At 30.9% G+C, this 20438-nt stretch overlaps 1 protein-coding gene across 33 annotated transcripts in view; it reads right to left on the bottom strand.

The window, feature by feature from the left end:
• Nucleotides 1-20438, bottom strand: part of LOC124171601 (twitchin) — a 207858-nt gene that overhangs the window by 111857 nt on the left and 75563 nt on the right. For 11 of the 33 annotated variants that reach the window (XM_046550781.1, XM_046550787.1, XM_046550780.1 and 8 more), the window contains 10 exons: nucleotides 18232-18303; nucleotides 16666-16752; nucleotides 16238-16312; nucleotides 14001-14057; nucleotides 13647-13727; nucleotides 8402-8461; nucleotides 7083-7124; nucleotides 5551-5670; nucleotides 4033-4218; nucleotides 460-510 (listed from right to left, as the gene is read on the bottom strand). In XM_046550781.1, the coding sequence (XP_046406737.1) occupies nucleotides 460-510; nucleotides 4033-4218; nucleotides 5551-5670; nucleotides 7083-7124; nucleotides 8402-8461; nucleotides 13647-13727; nucleotides 14001-14057; nucleotides 16238-16312; nucleotides 16666-16752; nucleotides 18232-18303 (831 nt within the window). Of the gene's footprint in view, nucleotides 1-459; nucleotides 511-1064; nucleotides 1104-1517; nucleotides 1563-4032; nucleotides 4219-5550; nucleotides 5671-7082; nucleotides 7125-8401; nucleotides 8462-13646; nucleotides 13728-14000; nucleotides 14058-16237; nucleotides 16313-16665; nucleotides 16753-18231; nucleotides 18304-20438 lie in introns of all 33 variants that reach the window. The other 22 variants (XM_046550808.1, XM_046550782.1, XM_046550807.1 and 19 more) reach the window with 10 other exon arrangements.

Raw genomic sequence — 20438 nt, 5'->3', positions numbered from 1 at the left:
GCCCATTAGTAGTGCTGCCAAAGACAGCCAAATATTAAAAAAAATACAAAATTCTTCTCTTGCATGTGAAAAAGCAATTGAAAAATATTAGTAATGACATTCATGATCTTAAAAATTGTAATGTCATGATAGAACACAAGCAGTTTTGCAGCCAGTAAAAAATGAGCATGAGCACTTAAAAAGTTTAAAAAAATCAAATGGTTAAGTGCTTTTCAAAAAAAAAATCGTTCAAAAAGCAATATTCAAAATCATAAAAATAACATTGGCAAAAAAGCAAGAAAAAAGTCCTTTGACCGACACAATAAGAGAAAAAGTAAGACCACACATAATGTTAAAAAAGCTTTTCAGCCCAAAAAATTGTGATTGTATGAGGATTGCAAGTGACATATTCATTAAAGATCTAGGCAATGTAGCATGTAACCCAACCCTGCAGCGAGAATAGATTCCCCAAAATCTAACCTGCTTATTCTTCTCTTCTTCAATCAATTCCCCGGGACGTGCACCTCTCTTCTGTTATTTTGTGAAGAGAAAAGCATCAAGGTAAATAAAAAGAAAAATCAAATGAAATCAAATGGAGAAATGCAAAACAGTAACAAAATAAAAACAAATATTAAGAATGAAAAGAAATCAAATGAAATAAAAACTTGCTGTAATTCTTTGGCATTTATTTTTTGAGAAAGAAGAGGATTCAACCATTCAATGCATTAAGATGATAATTATTAGGAAATTATAAAGAAAAATTGAATGCTGTTCTGAGCATGTAAAAAAACAATAGTATTAGCAATGAGTGCAATCTGCAATACTTTAGTAATGTTTGAGAGAAATTTGCAAAAAAAAAGTTACATTCATTAGATAAGGAATCAGAAATTGACAAGCAATGGAATGAAAAGAAAAAGGTAGAATCAAACGCAAAACATTAAGTTGGAAAATTAGTGAATATGGAAAACATATTTACAGATTACTTGTATTACTTTGTTAAGGAAAAGCTGCCATGTGATTAAATATTTTCCAAAATAAATGCCAAAGAATCAGGTCAGCTTTGTGCAATTTCACACAAATCTCACCTTTGAATCTAATACCTCACCAGGCCGCAATTTTCCAACCTGCAGGAAAATAATGAAACAAAAGCAATTTAAATGAAATAAGAAAGCAAGCAAGATGAAAGAAAAGCCCTTAGTAAAGTGTTGTTGTCCAAAATAAACATTGTGGAGCACGAAAGAAACCAATTATAAAAAACACACAAAAAAAACCTGTAAAAATAAAGAATAAATTATGCAACTTTAAAAATCAGAAAATGAGAGCAACTAAAAAATAAATGACAGAAATAAAATACTTACATAACAGTTATTAAGTCAGCAAAATAATCTTCAGAAAATGTTGGACAAAAAAGAAAATTTTCGTGCATAAAAAGAAAATAACTGTAAGTAAGATGGGATAAAATTAAAAACAAGAGTTGAAATAATACAGCATAGAATTCTGGCTGAAGATGAAATGTGCGTCACTGTGTTCTCTCTCACCTTTTTCTCTTCAAGGACTTCACCAGGCCGTAGCTTCCTATTTTCCTAAAAAGTAGAATTAAATCAATGAAGCGGTTAAATTGAAGTCACTTTCATTAGTTTTGGCCAGGAAAACCCTCATCATAAATTTTGCAATTCACTGATGGCCTAATAAATAAAATAGCTAAAAAAGGATGCTGACAGAACTAATTATCCATAAATACATTAGGTAACCTCAAAGCTAAGGTAAAAATACTCCTAAACATTCTACATCTTCCAGATTTTAAGAATAGTATTGGTCCAAATATTAAAACAGACTTTATCGAGTATTATCCTCCATTCCCTTAACTCCAGTCTAAGATAACTTGAAGGGCATTTTAGAAATATTCAATAATCAAGTTAACTTGATTTTCAGTTCACTTGAAAGTCAAGGATAGCCATTACATACACACTTTTTGAACTCCCTCCAATCCATGAGACACCTAGCAGCCATTGCCACATTGAAAAAATGAGTATCCAAGTGCAAATTAGATATTTTCACCACTGGATGGTTGGAAAAAACCACTAAATGTGTCCTCTGCGTGAGGTACCTATTTCAAAAAGTGTTATAATGAGAATGTTGCCCTAGATTTTCAAGTGAGCTTGATTGTTAGCACTTTTGAAAATACCCTCCCGTAAGGTATTAAAAATTTGCTCTTCAACATCATATAAAAAACAAAAATTGCAAAGAATTTTATGGAAATAATATGAATTTAGGTGTACGGCCAAATAGTGCTGGTAATTAAATTTAAGTCATTAAAGAATATGGAAATGCTAAATAATTTGATTAATACAAATGTTACTTCAAAATAATTTTATCATTTTTAGAGAGAATTCAGTCAATAATGGACCCGAGGAGCAAAAACATTTCTAGATTACTATTTAAAACAATTCTAGATTCTAGTTTAAAATGATCAAAGCAGAGAATTTCTTGCAATGAATACCCATTATAAATGAGCTTGAATCACACATGTGAATATTCTTAGATATTCTTATTCTTTAATACACATAATTTTCAGGTCAACCATAAGAAAGTCCGTACGTATGGTTTTCTAGCAACTTTACACTTAGTTTGATTGACCATAACAATTTATTTTAGGATTCCTAAGTAATTCATCAAAAGTCTTTCTGTAACCATTAAAAAAACTTTGTCTGTCCTACACAAATTATCTCGGAATAAAGAGATGCCAAGAGCACCTTCAATAATAAAAGGTCCACAAATTGACATACAAATTAAATAAAACTTTTTTCATAGTTTCTTCATGGAAACACTTGCCTTCAATGTTTGTAATTCACCTTTGAACGAATAAAAAAATCAATAGAAATGCTTCAGCAAAAAGCAGTGCAATTTTAAACTTACACAATAGCAGGTTAAGGAGCATAATGGCCATAATTAAAGAATTAGGCTTTGAATCTATGAATAAAAGGCCTAGAAAAGCCAGCCTTTACCCTCAAGCATTGCAGATACAAGATCACTAGCATGACAGTTTCCTGTCCTACAACAGTCAAATTAAATTGTAAGTAATGCCACTGTCATACAACTGCAAAAATCATAATAAAAACAGGAAGTTAACGATGTATTTTTCTTCTAAAACTATCGAAGAGTTCAATGGACAAAATATTAGAGACCTTTTTAAGGTGCACCACCAGTGACACACCATTCCAGTAGATGACTGGCCAGGTAGCATAGAGAGGTTAAAATTGAAAAGGAAACAGGGATAGCAATGGCACAATGTCCTCCAATTCACTAAACCTATCTTCAACATCTTCCATCAAAGTCCTCAATAAAAAAATCTGAAATTCAATTTAGTTTTAAGTTGGCTGTAAAATAAATAATCAACATCAATGAAATACTACATCAAATGTATCAAACAACAAAATATTCATTTTTAAGGCAAAACATTATGGTGATGAAACCTAAGTTTAAGGATATCCAATGTGAATGGTAAATGTCGCTATCCACAAACATGAGGCCTATAAGTACAATTACTTGATTAATGGGAACTGGTGCAGCTAACCAGGTACATCAATACATAAAACGATTGGTTTTTCTCAAAACATTTTAAGTAAATGTAAATGATTAAGCAAGTCATTATCAAGAATAAACAACTATAGGAGTAAAAACAATAGATATGAAGAATCAGGAAACATGAGTGAGATATTTTGAGTGTCACACCGGCATGGTTCACTGAAATCAATTGGAGACATTAGCAAATGGAGCTTAGGATAGAGAAAAGAAATTATGAATGTGGGATAGGGACTTAAGCTTCAATAAGAATATGAGATTAAGGGAGAATAACTATGGGAAGAGAATCTACCTAAGTCCATTAAATGCAAACAACAAAATAAAGATTTGAGCGAATGGCAAATATCACAGGCAAAATGACTTAAACTTCCCATAAGAGCTGAAAAAACTAAGAAGATGTGAAATTCTTAGGTAAAATTTCGGAGCCAGAATGTTTGCCATATGGATTCCTTGATAAGCATATTCCATTACCTCATCACTAATGATAAGACTTGGCCGACGAGGCTGATCTTCAGGTGGAATTAGGGAACCTCTCCTGCTTGAAGTGCCAGACCCAGGAGCAAGAGATCCCTTCCTATCTTGGGCTGGAGATTTCTCTCGGATAACTTCAATCTTTGGCGCCTCAGGTGCTTTGATCTCAGGTACTTTAATTTCTGGCTGCAATAGAAAAAAAAAAGAATATTTGCTTAATGATATGTACAACAATATCAATCAGTGTGAAAAAATCCAATGTAAGTTTTCCATCCTTTTGTAAGCACAAAACTTTCTAGTACAACTGACTACACCTTATCACAAACCTGATACTGTATGCTGTACTAATGCTGTACTGATGAGGTATTTGATTAAGGACTCAAATACAGAAATTCTCATATGAATACTAATAATCACCGATTTTGAAGAAAACTGATTTACATGAGCACAATGGACAGTTAATAAACAATTACAGATAACAAAATTTGAATTTTTTTAAATATAAGTAATTTTAATTTAATTTTCTTTCATTTGATGCAGTGAATTATTATGAAGAGTTAAAATTATCATGAAATAAAAAGAACACAACAAGGAAATGAATGAACTCAAATAAAATATTAAGCCCACTAACACATCCAGCACATTCCAAATAATATAGTACAGCTAAAACAACAACATAAAAATAACAAATATTGCAGTAAAACTTGTTACACTCATTATAACATTTTATTAAATGACTTATTGTTTATCTTACCACATAGCACCTAAAACACAAATAAAAAAATTATAAAAATGAAAAATAATCAAATGAAGCATAATAAAACATGGTGCATCATTCATAAAAGAGTGACAAAGACATGGAAACTAAGATTTGTGCTCAATAAAACACTGTTCCAGGCACTAATAACTTTGGAGGGACCATGGCTTTTCTATATAAGTCAATATCCAAAAGTATTAAGGCATTATAGCATGCTATAAAAGAAAATTTTAACACGAATTTTGCAAATACATTTCAAATCAGCTAATGATGGAATCCTGACTCAAAGAGAGAAACTCATTTGCAAAATTAATAAATATCACTATATAACCTGATTGTACAATGTCACAAAATGTGAACATTGCATTTTTCAAAGAATATTAACAGTGAACTCAAAACTGAGATATTACATGAGTTTAAGTACTTATTTGGGCTAAATAAAAATAGGTATTTAAACAGAACTTGAACTATTTTCCTACCATTAAAACAAAGATTCTATGGGGAACAATTTATGATGATGATGGCCTATGGAACAGAAACAAATAAATGGTGCATAAGATGAACTAAAATAAAGAAAACCATAAACATAAAATTGCGGAACTTAAAGAGTAAGCAATAATAAATGCGAACTAATGCAATTACCGATGTTAATCTGCTTTCATAAGTCTGATGAAGCCAAATTAATATAATTTGCTATATCAGTCCAAAATGCCAACTTAGCAGCTCAAAAACTACGAAAATGCTGCCAACCACAACCTCACCTTCCGAGAACCAAGTCGCATATCATTTACATTGTATGTGTCAATTTCCTCTTCCTCCTCCTCTTCACTCTCTTCATCATCACTTGGCACAAAGGCCAGAGGATTGTATTTAGGTTTCTTCTATTCATAGAAATGTAAAAACACATCGTGAAGGTTTTACATGTGCAGGAAAATAAGCAATTTGCAAAAACCAGCTGCACATCAAAATACTTGGGAAGCTCCATTCAAAAATATCCTCATCATAAAAAAATTAACTTCCAAAACCAAATCTTGGATGGTATTATTACAACAGGCGCTCTCTAAATCAAACACTTATGATGCATGTGAAATTTTCCCTAGTTTATCATATTTAATTAAGATCTTATGACGGAAACCTATGATCGATGATTGGTGAAATTTGGAGACTCAACCACAGCTACAAACCTAATTCTGCTCCTTGTTTTATGGAAAATAAACCAACTTTAGTCTTAGATTACATGTAGGAATATCAATTTCTAGGTATTTTAGGAATTTCTGTATGAGTTTGAATAAGGCCCACAAGATAATTTGATAATGTGAAGGCCTTATCAGTTATTTCAGTGATGATATTAGTTGCCCTATGGTACCTAGATAGACGCTGCCACAAATCCAATGTTAGTTCTGTAGTTATGCAACTAGAAATTTCACTATACAGATTAGTGTAACATTGGATATGATCCACACACTTCAACCTCTTCCACTATAATCCCACAATTGAGCAGAATTAAGGAAAATGTGATCAGGCTGAAACTAATTAGCATAATTAACATACTAGCTGAAGTCAAATGGAAGTAAAATGTGATAGCTTCACCCAAATGAATAAAGAATATATCAACCTTAAGTAAAACAAGTTAAAACTATGAAATGGCCATTTAACAGAAGCTCAAACTAAAATGAGGTGCATCTTCATGACTTCAGTTACATAGAATATAATATGCCAAGAGGAAGAGAGTGACATTATACAGTTAGAAAATCTTACAATAGCAATAGACACAAGGTATTTATAATGAGATGAAACACATAAAATTAGAATAAAAATAAGTCATAAGTCACACCTTATAAAACAAAAAAAATAAACCAACTGGTAGTCTTAGATTACATGTAGGTTTAAAATATTTCTAAGAAATAATCTTATTTCTATGTGCAAAAAATTTAATTGAAATTGTTGAAAGTGGAACCATTCAATATGTAAAAATATCATTACATAAAAAATTGAGTGGATTTGTTATCGTGCTTTTGTAATTGTATGCAATTTTCTTTGAATATAATTTACATAGGAATCATTTGAAACCATGAGCTAGGTTTTCCTAAATGATAGTAGAAAACTACCACCAATAAACACTTTGCTAAAAGAGACATTTGCCTATAACAAAGCTAAGCTTTGAAATTTCTTTGATATTTTTGCATGAAAATTTTTTCAACTGAAAGTAGGAAGATAAAAATTATAGTACTGAGCTGAGCAAAGTTAAAAATAATCATAAATTGAGATATTGATTGGTAATGGATATTTTTACCTTTTCAGGCTTCTTCTCAGGTTCCTTCTTCGGAGGCACCTCCTTCAGACAAATAACACAAATAATTAATAAAGTGTAAATATGCATGTAATCCAAATAAGCTTGACTTTTAGCAAATTTCAAATATAAAAAGATATCTATATATAAATTACATGAATCAATTTTTTTGATCTTCCCTTTAATGCTTCGTTTTGCAGTCAACAATCTCTAGTACAAATGCAGTGTTTCAGATGAAAGTTACAAAACCAGATAAATATTGCTCTATTTTAATATGTTTAATAAAATCAAACAAATTGGCCAAAATGGAAAAAATTAACCATTTCAGGTTAAATCAAAATGTGAGAGCTAAAGATTATATTGGAGATGTTTCAATGACAACACCTCAATTTAAAAAAGAATTGCAGCTCTCTAATTAGCATTTTTGCAGAGTCATTACAAAGGGTGGGTGAGAATTTGAAAATGTGGGTCATGCAAGGTGGGGAATTTTACAACCCCTCTTTTAACCAATTAAATTTAAGCTCTTGCATTTATGGTGCAAGCTGTTAAAAGCACTCTTCTCTGTTAGCCACAAATAAAATGTATGGCTACACAGAAAACAGTGCCTGAATGATTTCAAAAAACCTCCACCCATTCACATCAAAAAGATCACGATCAACCAACGCCACGAAAATATTCTAGCATTCTTAATAAAATCAGAAATTCTATGTGGTCATCATTTAAGTTTAATTAGGAATTCTGAGATTCCTCCTCATTCTGGTCACTGATTCAATCATCTAACCTTCTATTCATTTGCCCAAGAACTTTACTTTGAAATTTCTCCAAGCACCAACCATGGTTCCTGAAAATACTAGTCATTACCTGAGTTACACAAGCACAACCATAAAGGATGTAAAAGGAGTATTTGGTGGAATACTTGAATGCAGTGATTGCTTTTCACTTTTTAAAAGGGTATCAACATTAAACAAAAGGTACAGTTATCTGCCATAGACTATCTCAGCAGTACTACTATTAAACATACAAATTAAATGACAAGATAAAGACTGCTAAAAAAAGAAATTCATGTTTCTAAATTTTCTGCAGTTTTAGCAACATAATGTGGACCACTTAATCATCACAAGGTATAAATGTAGATTTAATACATAATCGGGGCAGCAGGAGGAGGTAAGGGCATGAGCTGTAATGCCATTAAATCCATTTATAAACTAATAATGAATACCTATGCAAATTCCAAGGATGACATATATAGACAATGAAATAAGAGCATGAACAAACACAGCAGTTTTGGAGAGTAATGACGACTTAGTAACGGAGAACCTTACCTTCAAGGATGCTTTTCGAGGCCCAACATCATTTTCATCTGGTTTCTGAATTTCTGGGGTCTAAAAAATAAATTACATTCAAGTGTTACCAAACAAACAATTACAAACAATTTGGACATGTAAAAAAATAGAAACAAAAAGGAGCCATTTAAAGTGGCAAAACATACAGTAACATGCAACAGAAATAACATACCTACGTAACAACTTACTACATAAAATATTAACAATAGTTCCATTGTATTAATATTAAATTGAAACAAAACTTACCTTTTGTTACAGAGAGCACCAATTGTTTATTTATACCTTAAATACTTCAATTTCCTATGGCCTAAAATTCTAATAATTTAATCATACCATTAAATTATGACTACTACACTTATGTAAATGAAGTAGTACCTAAAGACTAGGTTACCATTGTGTATAGACCAAATAAGTTTAAAGGATTAGCATTAGTGTATATAAGTACATAATAGCTAACTAAGAATGACCTTAATTATACATAGATATACGACAGCTTAAAAATACACATAATTTCAGAAAAAAGGGATGAATCTTGTTGCTTCAGATTAGCTAAAAAATAACAAAAAATAATCAAACAGCATTAAGAATGAATAAACTTCTTTACCTTAATACCATAAGAAATACGTATGTGCTGAAAGATATAACTGATAACGGCAAATGCATAAGTGGTTAGGTATCTTGCAATCATTCATTTTACATATGAATGGTCACAGTCACACCTGAAATCAAGAGTTTATCACATGCAAATATGTCACTTCCGGTCAAAATAAACCACACCTAAGATTCCAAACTCTCTTTTGAAAAATATTATTGATCTTGATAATTGAATAGTTGACGATTTTTGAATTGAATCATTCAATGGATGGATTATTGTTGTTATAAGAAACTACTTTGTACTTTCCACATAGATTCTAGTTATTGTTTCAAGGTGAAGCTTCATAGCAAGCTACAACATAAAGCTTCTAAATTCCACGATTTAATGTCAAAGAAGGATTTGTTCAGAACAGTATCATGGAGATGTGGTATGAATCTCATGGCATTGTACTGCAGTAAAAAACTATGCGGTCATTATACCAATCCATACAAAGTTACAGAGTTTGTTGATTATATTCACATCTAAATCCATCTTCTAACCTATGAGCCGACTCAATAAGTAAGTGGTAGAAATCGTTACGACAACAGCCTTAAACCTGAAAGAGAATACTATAATAATTTTGGCAATTGGTTTACAGATGTTATATTATACATTCACTTTCTCATGGTCAGTTTTTGCCATTTAAAGACAGCAATTCCTGCACCTGCCCATTCAACATGTATCTATCCACCTTACTGCTATCGAGCCTGGAGGTATAGAGCAGTCATATGTGAATGAGAAAAAGAAGATAGATGAAACCGGCTGCATTAGAACAGTCAAAGACAATCAAGACTCATGTAAGACAATGAGAGTATTGATGATACAAAACCCTGCATCTAAGAGACAGGCAGACTCTGGATAGCTCATAGAAAACAATTTATGCAACAAGACATTGTTTGATCAAATTGAGTAGCCATGATGTGTGATCTACTTGCACTATTCACTTATGCACTGGTGTTAAAGATGTCATTTATGGGATTAAAAATTTAAATGCATCAGTAAAATTAACATAAATAATAAGAAAATGAATTTGTAAAAATATTGCACATTTTCTAGAACCAAGTATTCTTTCTTGTAGCTGAGTAATCCTAACTATTTGATTGTATCAGCATTTTATAACTGGTTATACTGTTTTTCCTATGTACTTTATTGTTATGGCTAAAGATGATGCTCGCCATAAGGTATGTGTATTATCCTAATTGTAATGGAGTAAGGATGTGGAGAAAAAAACATTTAAATAAAATGGTAAGGTTGTGAATGATACGAACATGTTGGGACATTCAAAAAGAGAAAACGTGAATCGCAAATAAAATGAAAAACTACAAACAGGCTCATCTGAAGCGAGGGTTTTACAAATACAAAGTAGTTATTTATATTAATTAGTATAAAATACATGATACAATAAAATATCTATGGTGGCATGCAATACAACATAAATTGAAGGTTAAATACAACCATATAAGTACAATTTTATTCTAACAACTGTCTACATTTTTTAAAAAACTTCTAGAGGTGAAATTACTAACAATGGCTATTGTACTTTACATTACAAATGGGCCACTACCATTACTACTACGATGCACTTAGTCCCAATTCCTTAATTATCTTCTGCCGCTTTCAATAATGGCATCCTATGATGCCAAAATAAACATTATTAAAGTGCAGAGAAAATAGATTATCCATCCAATGGACTTTTAATGTAACACATTTTCATAACACATGAGCTAGGTACCTATACTACCATTTTCCATTTGATCAATGCATTTTGATTTAACTACAGGGTTACTTCATCAATAGCTTATTGAAAAGTACGGTGAAGTGCATGTTTTTTTTTCCATCAAGAATCTTCAATTATCATGAACATCAGATACTTTTGGTCAAAATGAGCATGTGAATTCCAAAGAAAAAATTCGAGGGCTACATTTTTATTAATGACCATTGCCAGGACAGCTAATACAGAGAAATATATATTGTACATTATATTATGAAAATTTCATTCCCTTTGTAACTTGATGGATCCTCTATAAAAAATGCACTGAACATAAAACTCAAATAAAAATTTGCCAAGCCTATGAGGTATGCAATATTGACTCTGAGCTCATACAAATATTCAAGGTCCTATGATATATTTTTAAGGTAAATTGTACATATTATATTATAAAAGCATTATTAATGCTGAGTTGCTACTTATTTTCTTACTAAATATTGGAATTTGAGAATAATTTGAAAGTAAATTTAGGGGCATCTGAAAACTAGAGTAATGCATAACATAAAAGTTTACACCCACTATCAGAAGTGCCTGGTCATTTCCAGTTCTCTGGTAAGAAAGAACATTCATTCATACAAAATATAACAAAGTGTTTGAAAATTTAACCTTAAATATATTTGAGAAAGGATTCAGCAAATGAAAGAACTGAGTCACTCCTGATATATTTAATTTTAGTTCCACATTAAGTAGATTTCTATATCAGTGGTGATGAGTCAAACTTCAGGGACAACAGGATGATCCATGACTTGCTTTCAAAACTACCCAAAGAAATAAGCAAACACCTAGGAAAATTATTGAAAATGAAGTAATGGTACAAGCAAAATAAATTTATGATCAAGTATAAACTGATCATAATGACTGAATGATCTATAATTCTGATTATTTTCCAATATCAATAATATCACTTGATTCCTTTTGTCATGGAATTGAAGAAAACTAAACATTGAGTTGGAGACCTGGCAATTCTACCAAGCAGGAAAGAATTGTGACAAACATCATGTTAGCCAATAGTTCAAAACTAATCACAAACTACTTAACCATAACTAAAATGGAAACAAAATTGGTGCAATAAACAAAAAGTGATAAAATAAAAAATACCCAAACAAGTTTAAAATTGGATGATAATTTGCTTTCAAATAAACATATAACAGTAAGACTAAACTAAATAACTTTTAAACAATTGAAAAACTAGACAACATAAAAAAATAAAATTGATGCAACCAACAAAAAATACTGAAATGTCTTACAAATTAAACTCATGTAATAAGTGCATGAGAAGTAGAAATAATATGATGTGACATAACCAAAACAGTTAAACTAGAAAGAGGGTGGTGCTACAAGAAACATCAAAATATCCAAGCATGGAATAAAAAAGTTCATATCAAATATAATCCTGAGCTCGAAACATGTAAATCTGCTCATAAAAAATAAAACCATTCATATTTTCTAGCTTATGATCCAAATCAAGGAATCTCAAAGAGCGCTACTATCACATGAAAATTTTAGAGTGGAAAGAGTGAGTTTCTTTTACCAATAATCATGGATATTAATGAGCTTTGCTGGGTGTCAATAGGCGTCAAGTTAGGAAGTCTACCAAATCTGAACAATTCATGATCATGATTGATAGTATATTGATATAAAAGATAATTAATTGTAATAGTTTACAATTGGTTCGAGCTCAACAATTCTAAACTAGAGTAAAAATTCACATGTCAAATAAAAAAATGAAAATAAAATTTCTGCAAAGAAGTGAAACAGAAAAACAGAATGAGAAACAAACAACACGTGATTGATGCATCAAAATCTTAAGCATCCAGACTTTAGTAATGGTGTGATAGATGACAAATAAAACAAAGATTTGAAAAATATGTATTTATAATGCCATTTGCCTACAAGTATTCCATTCTTGAAAGAAGAGTATGCCAATAACAATACTATCTTCTCATCTTAGATTCCCTAATATACCTACATTACAAGTCTCTAACAAAATATAAAAGCAATGCATACATGTGTTGAAATTTCACAATCAATGATTCAACAAATATTTACACTGAATTTCATTGGAAAATTTTTCATCCAATGCAAAATATTTTTCCATTTTATTATTCCAATGATTCATTTTTTCCACTAACTGCATGCAGACTTAGGAACTTAATGAGTTACTCTTTCCAAAAAATAAAGTACATCACACACATGTTCCTCAGGATGAAAAGATTTTGATAACAACAATCATGACACCACAAGATACACAAAGCAACAGAGATAGAAAAGAAGCTTACAGAAAGATGCATAGAGTCAAGGAAATGTTAAGGGAACAAATAAAGTGGAAAAAGTAAAAGGAGGAAAGGGAATGAAAAATTATCAAGGAAAAAAATTTGATGATATGAAAAAAATCAAAAGGAACGAAAAAAAATTTGGGATAATGTTGAGTTCAGTAAAATTCATACGTTAATTATGTGTTTCTCAAGTTAATGAGAAGCATCAAAAAGTGATAAAAGGTTTCAAAAAGAGATAAGTACTCAATGAATTCAATCTGAAATGATCTAGAAATAAGTCCATGTTCTCCATGGCTTCAAGAACACTTATTGGAGGAAAAAAATCAAAATGGCACAAAATGTTTCTCATTCCAAATATTTTGTTGAAGAGGCTTGTAAAGCTCATCAGCTACTGCTGAAATAAGTAAAGAGGGTAAGAAGTCATGTTCCACAGAGAAAGTAGTCAAAGCATCCCAAAAGAGGCTTTCAGAATAAGAATGGGAAAGAGAGGAGAATAGAAGACGAATGTAAAGGCCACAAAGATCTGTAATGTTTTAAAGCTGTTACCTTCAACTTATCAGCCTTCACTTTTTCTGCTTTCTCTTTCGTAGGTCTCTTAACAGGTTTTAGGGAAACTTCTTCTGGACCCTGGAGCACAAATTTAAGTCACTAGGTCGCTCTCACTAAATTTTCATTAAAACTATGAAAGATCAATGAAAATTATTTGCAAATATGAACTCAAAGAAGTTCACAATGGAACATAAAATAAAATAGAAACAAATCCATTTTTACCAGAAGTAAAAATTGAAAGATTTAAAAAAAAAATTGAGATAACCAAAATTATACTATTTGGGAAAAAGTACATTATAAAAATTTTTGATCTGAGGAATTGAGCGAGAAGGATTTTAAAAATCTCCAAACCTGAGGCTCTTCCTTGGGGCCAAGTCCACGCTTCTTCAGTTCAAGTTTCTTGTCATCCTAAAGCACAAATATGATGAGTTATGAATAGATACATATTGGTGTGAGGATATGAAAATAAGAAAACTGGCCCATAAAGTTGAGATGGAAAAAGAAATCAGAAGACCAAGAGAAAAAAAATAGAAGTAGATAATGCTCAAATAGAATGTATTCCTGCCTATGACTGCATAATGGGTAATGCAAGTGAAGTAAAATATTAAATTATACCCTAGTATACTATTTGACAAAAAAAATGAAAAAAATGTAATAATAACTCAAAATTTGTTTTTTTTTTCACATAAATACTAAAAAACAGATATGTGCACCTAAAATTTCTCACCAATTTCCATGCTGAGAATCGCTTGAAAAAAATATATTTTCTTCATTACGAGCACTGGGTGAAAATTTGTCAAAAAATCAGAAAAAAATCGCTTAGTTCCCCAACTAGATACACCACTAGGAGAGCCATTTTTTATTAAAAACCAAATTTTTATTATGCATATACAAAATTAAGGAAATTAATCCTTGGGAATCAATAAAAACCACCCCCTATAGTAAGAGAGAACAAAAAATAGTTGCTCTTTCAAATAACTATTTATTTCAATGGAGTTGGAAAAAATTTCATCCTATGTCATAACACCAATATTGAAAAACAATGACCATTTTCTACCACATTTTAAACTACATTACCATACAAAAAACATAACAATTCTAAGTAGCCTTCTCCTAATCGGCAAACATTCTAATATTATCAGAAAACACCAAAAATCAAAAACAAAATTCAAAACTGATACCAAACAAGAAAAAAGTTCTCCAAACTTATGTCAACAACAAAATTTGACATATTCTTAACAATAAAAGTAATGCTTAAAAATATGCATTACCAAACTAAAAATAATCACTAAGGTAGTAAAACAATTATTTCATAAAACCAATCATAAAATTAGTGCCTATAATTAGTTAAGCGCAAAATAAAAATAACAGGAACTGAATGGAAAAAAGTTGTAATCCAATTCTTTGAAAATACCAAAAAAAATTGATCAACTTATGAGATAAAAAAAGTCATCAAAAATCCTAAGACTTGTTCAAATTGAACCAATACAAAAAAGGCACCTAAACCATGAAGATTTCCAGAAAATGACAATCCACAAAATAAAAATTGGCATTGATTTAGTCTATTTGTAGATTCCAGTTTTTAAAAATCAGCAGTCATTCCCTAAAATGAGCAATAGAAGACTTAGCAAGAATAAACAGGAAAAGGTTCAAATAAACCTTTGAAATAAGTGAGAAAAGGTGAAGAGATAAGACAAGTCGACAGAGAAAAAGTTGATGGAAGAAGAGTGACAGCAGAGGAGAGATAGAGAGAAGAGCGAATCACAGAAGACAAGTGTCCAAAACAGAGAGTCCACTTGCATGATGAAAAGTCCAGTGGAAAGTTGACGAAAGAATGGGCCCTCCAAAACAAGATTGATCAATACTTTTTTTAGGACTGAGAGATGATGCACTCAATCACAATTCATTTGCTAAAATTTGGTTCAAAGATTTAATTACCATGGCTCAAAGCAATAAATTCAAAATGAAATTGAGCTGTGATGTTTTAAAATTATTTACAAATATTTCACAATGTAAAAGAAATTTTCAAATATGTCAACAGCAAATAATTTTCTACAGAGGAAATCAAGAGAGGATTAAAAGATAAAATGGAGAACTTTCTTAACTAAGAAGAGGTAAGATGAAAAAAAGAAGATGACAGAAAGGAGATGAAAGAAATTACATAGCTTAATAATTCCCAAAAAATATGGTATAAATTGTCAAAAAATGAAAAAGAAAAACAAGAAAAATTCAAGGCCATTGAAGGCCAAAAAATTAAAAATCACAATCAAAATATCAAGGTCATAAATTATCCAAAAATATTCCTGATTTTATGGCAAGCCAATCCTTTGAATTGTATTTATGGATGACAGACAACCAAATCAAAATTCAAAGTGAAAAAAATCCAATCACAAAATGAGAATGGAAATATAGAATCAGAATATTGGGAGAAGCAAAAGATATGCCAGAAGATAGATCCAAGATATATTGAAGCAACAAAAGATCTGCCAGAAGTGTGAGAATAGCCAGAAAGGTGAAATGTTTAACTGAAGACAGAGAAGACTCCATAACAAAGAAGGAGAAGAGTAGGAACCCGAGACCAATTTTACCTTTTCTGCTTCGGGTGGCTTGATTTCCTTCTTTGCTGGCCTTTGAACAGGCTTGAGCACCACTTGACTTGGAACCTAAGGCACAAACATGCTTAGAATGATGGCAACTGACCACAGTAAACTATGAAGCATAACGAGCTATTGAATTTCAAAAATTCATCTGTGAAGCAAATACATTATGGATCTTTTCGTCAAAGTCTAAATGAGGTAAAAAGAGATGTTTTCCAAAGGCAACCATTAAACTTGCAAAGCAAAAATGCTTAATGCTAAACTTTCAATTGTGAGAATGAAATAAAATGGTGACAGACATAGACATAGTCTACTTGAAATACATGGAAATGATAATTTCCTTTATAGATAGCTGCTCAGGAAATTCCAACAAGGATGATGATGACAAATCTGATAAAGCTATAGAGACGGAGGCAAACCTGAGGTAAAGTGTCCCTTCTCTCATTGAATGATCTTCTTTTAGCCACGGGCTTTGTATCTGATTCTGGATTTGTCATATCTTCAGCCTGAATCAAAAGTTCGACAAAGAGGTATATGGAGATAAATATAAAAAAAATCGCAGGCAGTACAAAACAAAAATTAATCATCCTATCAGCTATGAGTCCCTGGGTATTCATAGAAGCCAATATCTATTTTTACATTTATATCCCACCACAATAAATGGGTGAAAGATAACTAGCAAAATTATATATACATCATATTTTATTCATTCAATTCCTGAGAGAACAATTATTTTGAAGTGTCTTGAAAAGCACTCTAAAACTAGATTGATAGAGAATTATTTTTAGAACTGAGAGATGATGAAATTCCTGAACTTCTGTTTCTGAAATTTTAACTACCAAGTACAATGTCAAATTCATTCTTTAAGTAGTAAATTGATTATGAAGAAGTCATAATTTGATTATTTAATAATAAAAAGGATAGGACAAGCTTAATATGTTAAACATGGAAGAAGAAGAAGTGAGAAGGCATGTAAAAAGTTAACATGCATGAAAGAGGTTGATAGGAATACAGTAATTTTAAATGGATTTAACTAGTATCAAAAAAGGAAATGGTGTAGGAATTATTTGCAAAAGTTTTGACTTTCACAAAAAAAGGAGTGCTTTTCATGTTGAGGGTAATAGTAAGAACCAGTACACAAAAAGTGGGTCACACAAGACTAATTACCAAAAAAGTAAGCTTCATGAGATTTCATTGGAGTAGGCTCCGTGATTGCATACAATAAGATGTATGCAAATATATTAAACATGTAAACATCTGTGAGAACACAATGGAAGTGATATTTCCACAGCAAACCTCTTGAATCTCATGACATACCAAAAACTATGTATTCTAAAATTAAAACTAAGCAATAATTTTATAACTAGCCATAAGTTAAACTTATCCTATAGTAATATCCTATAATACAGCCTAAAATACTTTGATTGGAGTTCTCAGCTTGTTTATGGGGTAGAGTCACAAGCAAAAGAAGATTTAGTTCTTAAAAATGATAATACACTGTTTCCCTGCCATTCAAAGACTCAGTACAAAAAAATGGCAAATAAATCTGTGAAAAAATCTAAAATATATGAAAAATATGCCCAAAAAATACTCATGAGGAAAATACTGGAAATAAAAAATACAAATGATAACGGGTAAGCATGTATTTTCATATTTCAGAAGCCGATGATAGAGCATTAAAAAATACCAAAGAAAAAATAATCTTCACTTTGGATGGAGGGCTCATCACTGAAGTGCTTCTTATAAAAAAAGTATAAGCACAAGACAAAAAAACAAGGAGACAAAAACCTAAGGATCAAAAATTTCTCACATTCTCATTAAACCATCAACAACAGATGCAAAACAGATGATTTCTAAGATATAAGAATAATTTATTATTCATGAAAAAAATAACCAATAACTTTTTAGATACCATAAACTCTTATAAATACCATGTTCATAAATTTATATATTAAATTTAAATAAACAGCACACATATTCCCAACCTGAGATAGAGAATCCCTTTTTCCAAACTTAGTTAGTTTTCCTGGTTCAGGCGGAGCTATTCCATCTTCCTCCTAGGGAATTGAATTTAGGCATTAACTGACTTACATAAGACATACAATTTAATTCAAGTTTGCAGAATAACTATTGAAATTGATGAAGTAAATTATATACTGCTCCATGCTTTGCTAATTTTTATATCAAAAGAATACTTTGATTGTAAGAACAAATAATGCTTCAGAAGAATACAGCCAAAATATATATTTCAGCATTACGAGAATACCAAATTCTGCAAATAATTGTCAATAAAAATAGTATATTGAAGAGTAATTAACATTGTATTAGTAAGAAAGAGAAACAGAGATGAAAGAATAGAATCAGAGAGAAATAAAAGAAACAGATAGAAATGTATTAGAGACAGAGAATTTCACAAAGTACATTGTTGATGATGAAAAAATCCAATCAGACATTGATGGCACAAAAAATGGGACCCGGCAAAACCTGAAAAATAGGCAATGCTTTCAAAAACATATAGTGGGGAGTTGAAAAAATACTTAAAAATATGGTACAAAAATTGTTGCAAGTAAAAAAATCAGCTTGCAGGAGAAGAAAAAAATCAAGGAAGATACACAGCCTCCCCTGAACACGACAAAAAATTAGCTGGTAAAATAGAGCAAATGATGCATAACTTGTATTGAAAAAAAAGTGATAAATATGTAGGTAAATGGCTTAAAAAGGCATTAAGTAATTAACAATAACGTGAGTTGAATCAACATTAACTTTTTCAATAGCCTAACACGCATTTCCAACAGAAGTAAAAATGCAAATATTTCATTGGGTAGAAGCCAACTATTAAGCTTTTATGGTCCTAATTATCAAAAGAGCAGATTAATTACACAAGATCATTCACTGCCCCCTTGGAAAGTTTAGAGGTACAGTAAATTCATCCAGAACACGTATTAACTTCCAAAATAAACATTTCCTTCATCTTCTTTCAAAAAAACTAGCAAAAAATAATTGAACAATAATTATTATTCTATAGAGGTGGCTAATTATTTTAATAATTCATTCTCAATAATTGTTTATCCTCAAAATAATTCAACATACAGAAAAAATGAACATAAAAAACTCCCTTCCACAACCAACCAGGAATGAAGGACAATTCAAAAGAAACAATGGATGATTTAACACGGAGCGTGAGCCCCATGTCCTCAATTGCAATACAAAAACGTTTTTATTGATTTATTTTACGTGTTCCTAATAACCCAAGAGAAAATATTTTTTTTTAACTTATTAAAAAATCACTTTACAAAAGATATACCAGAAAACATAAAAATAAGTTATAAACACACTGATATATTAAACTATTACAATAATCTTCCAAGAAATTGTGACTCCATTGCTGCACTGTTTTTACCTCATCTCTGGTACAAATCAGTTCACTGTGTTAGTAGGCAGAAACAGGATTATTCCCAGTAGTGACCAACCCAGCCCCTCAACCAGAAAATTTTTTGGTTGATAATTATCCAGTTCACTGCTGCAAATTATCCTGTTCCTAAAAAAAACAACACAGTTGACTGATTTGTACCCGTGAAGAAGTCCCAAACACATTATTGCAAGTGGACTATATCTTTGCATTACTCAAAAAAAGAGTATTTAGGAAAAAAATACTGAATGATTTGACTAAAGCATGGTCTCATATTTGTACATATTGACATTTATTTCTTGATAGTCATCTGACTAGATTCCCAGTTTGTGGAGATCACAATACCCTATATGCCATCACATGTAATCCTAAACTAAACGCAAATGGGTTTGAACTAACTGACAAAATGGGAGTAAGTACATTTTTAAGGGGGGAAAAAATATGATTTCCTGCTATCAATCATTACCAGAAATTTTAATCTCTTCTGCTAGCAACGTACTTCTCTAAAGCCGCCGATTTTCCTCAACTATGTACTCAAAGTTATATTTTAATCCTTTAGCGAGAGCAATCATAGATATCTCATACAGAGGAAGGTACCATACCGATGAAATAAAATAGCTCAAGTACCTCTAGTTATACTTAGCAGCCATTTTTTATTAATAACTACACTCCCAACCCATAAAATTTCATAGTTTGTTTTCACTTGAAAATATAAAGATGACCATAATAAGGGTAGGATTGGTACAAAATATTTTTAAAAATTCCTTAAAAAATTTCATTAAA

The sequence above is a fragment of the Ischnura elegans genome, chromosome X, assembly GCF_921293095.1.
Source record: "Ischnura elegans chromosome X, ioIscEleg1.1, whole genome shotgun sequence".
Taxonomy (NCBI): domain Eukaryota; kingdom Metazoa; phylum Arthropoda; class Insecta; order Odonata; family Coenagrionidae; genus Ischnura; species Ischnura elegans.
Note: the sequence above shows the minus strand (reverse complement) of the source record. Positions and strands in the feature narration are given on the sequence as shown.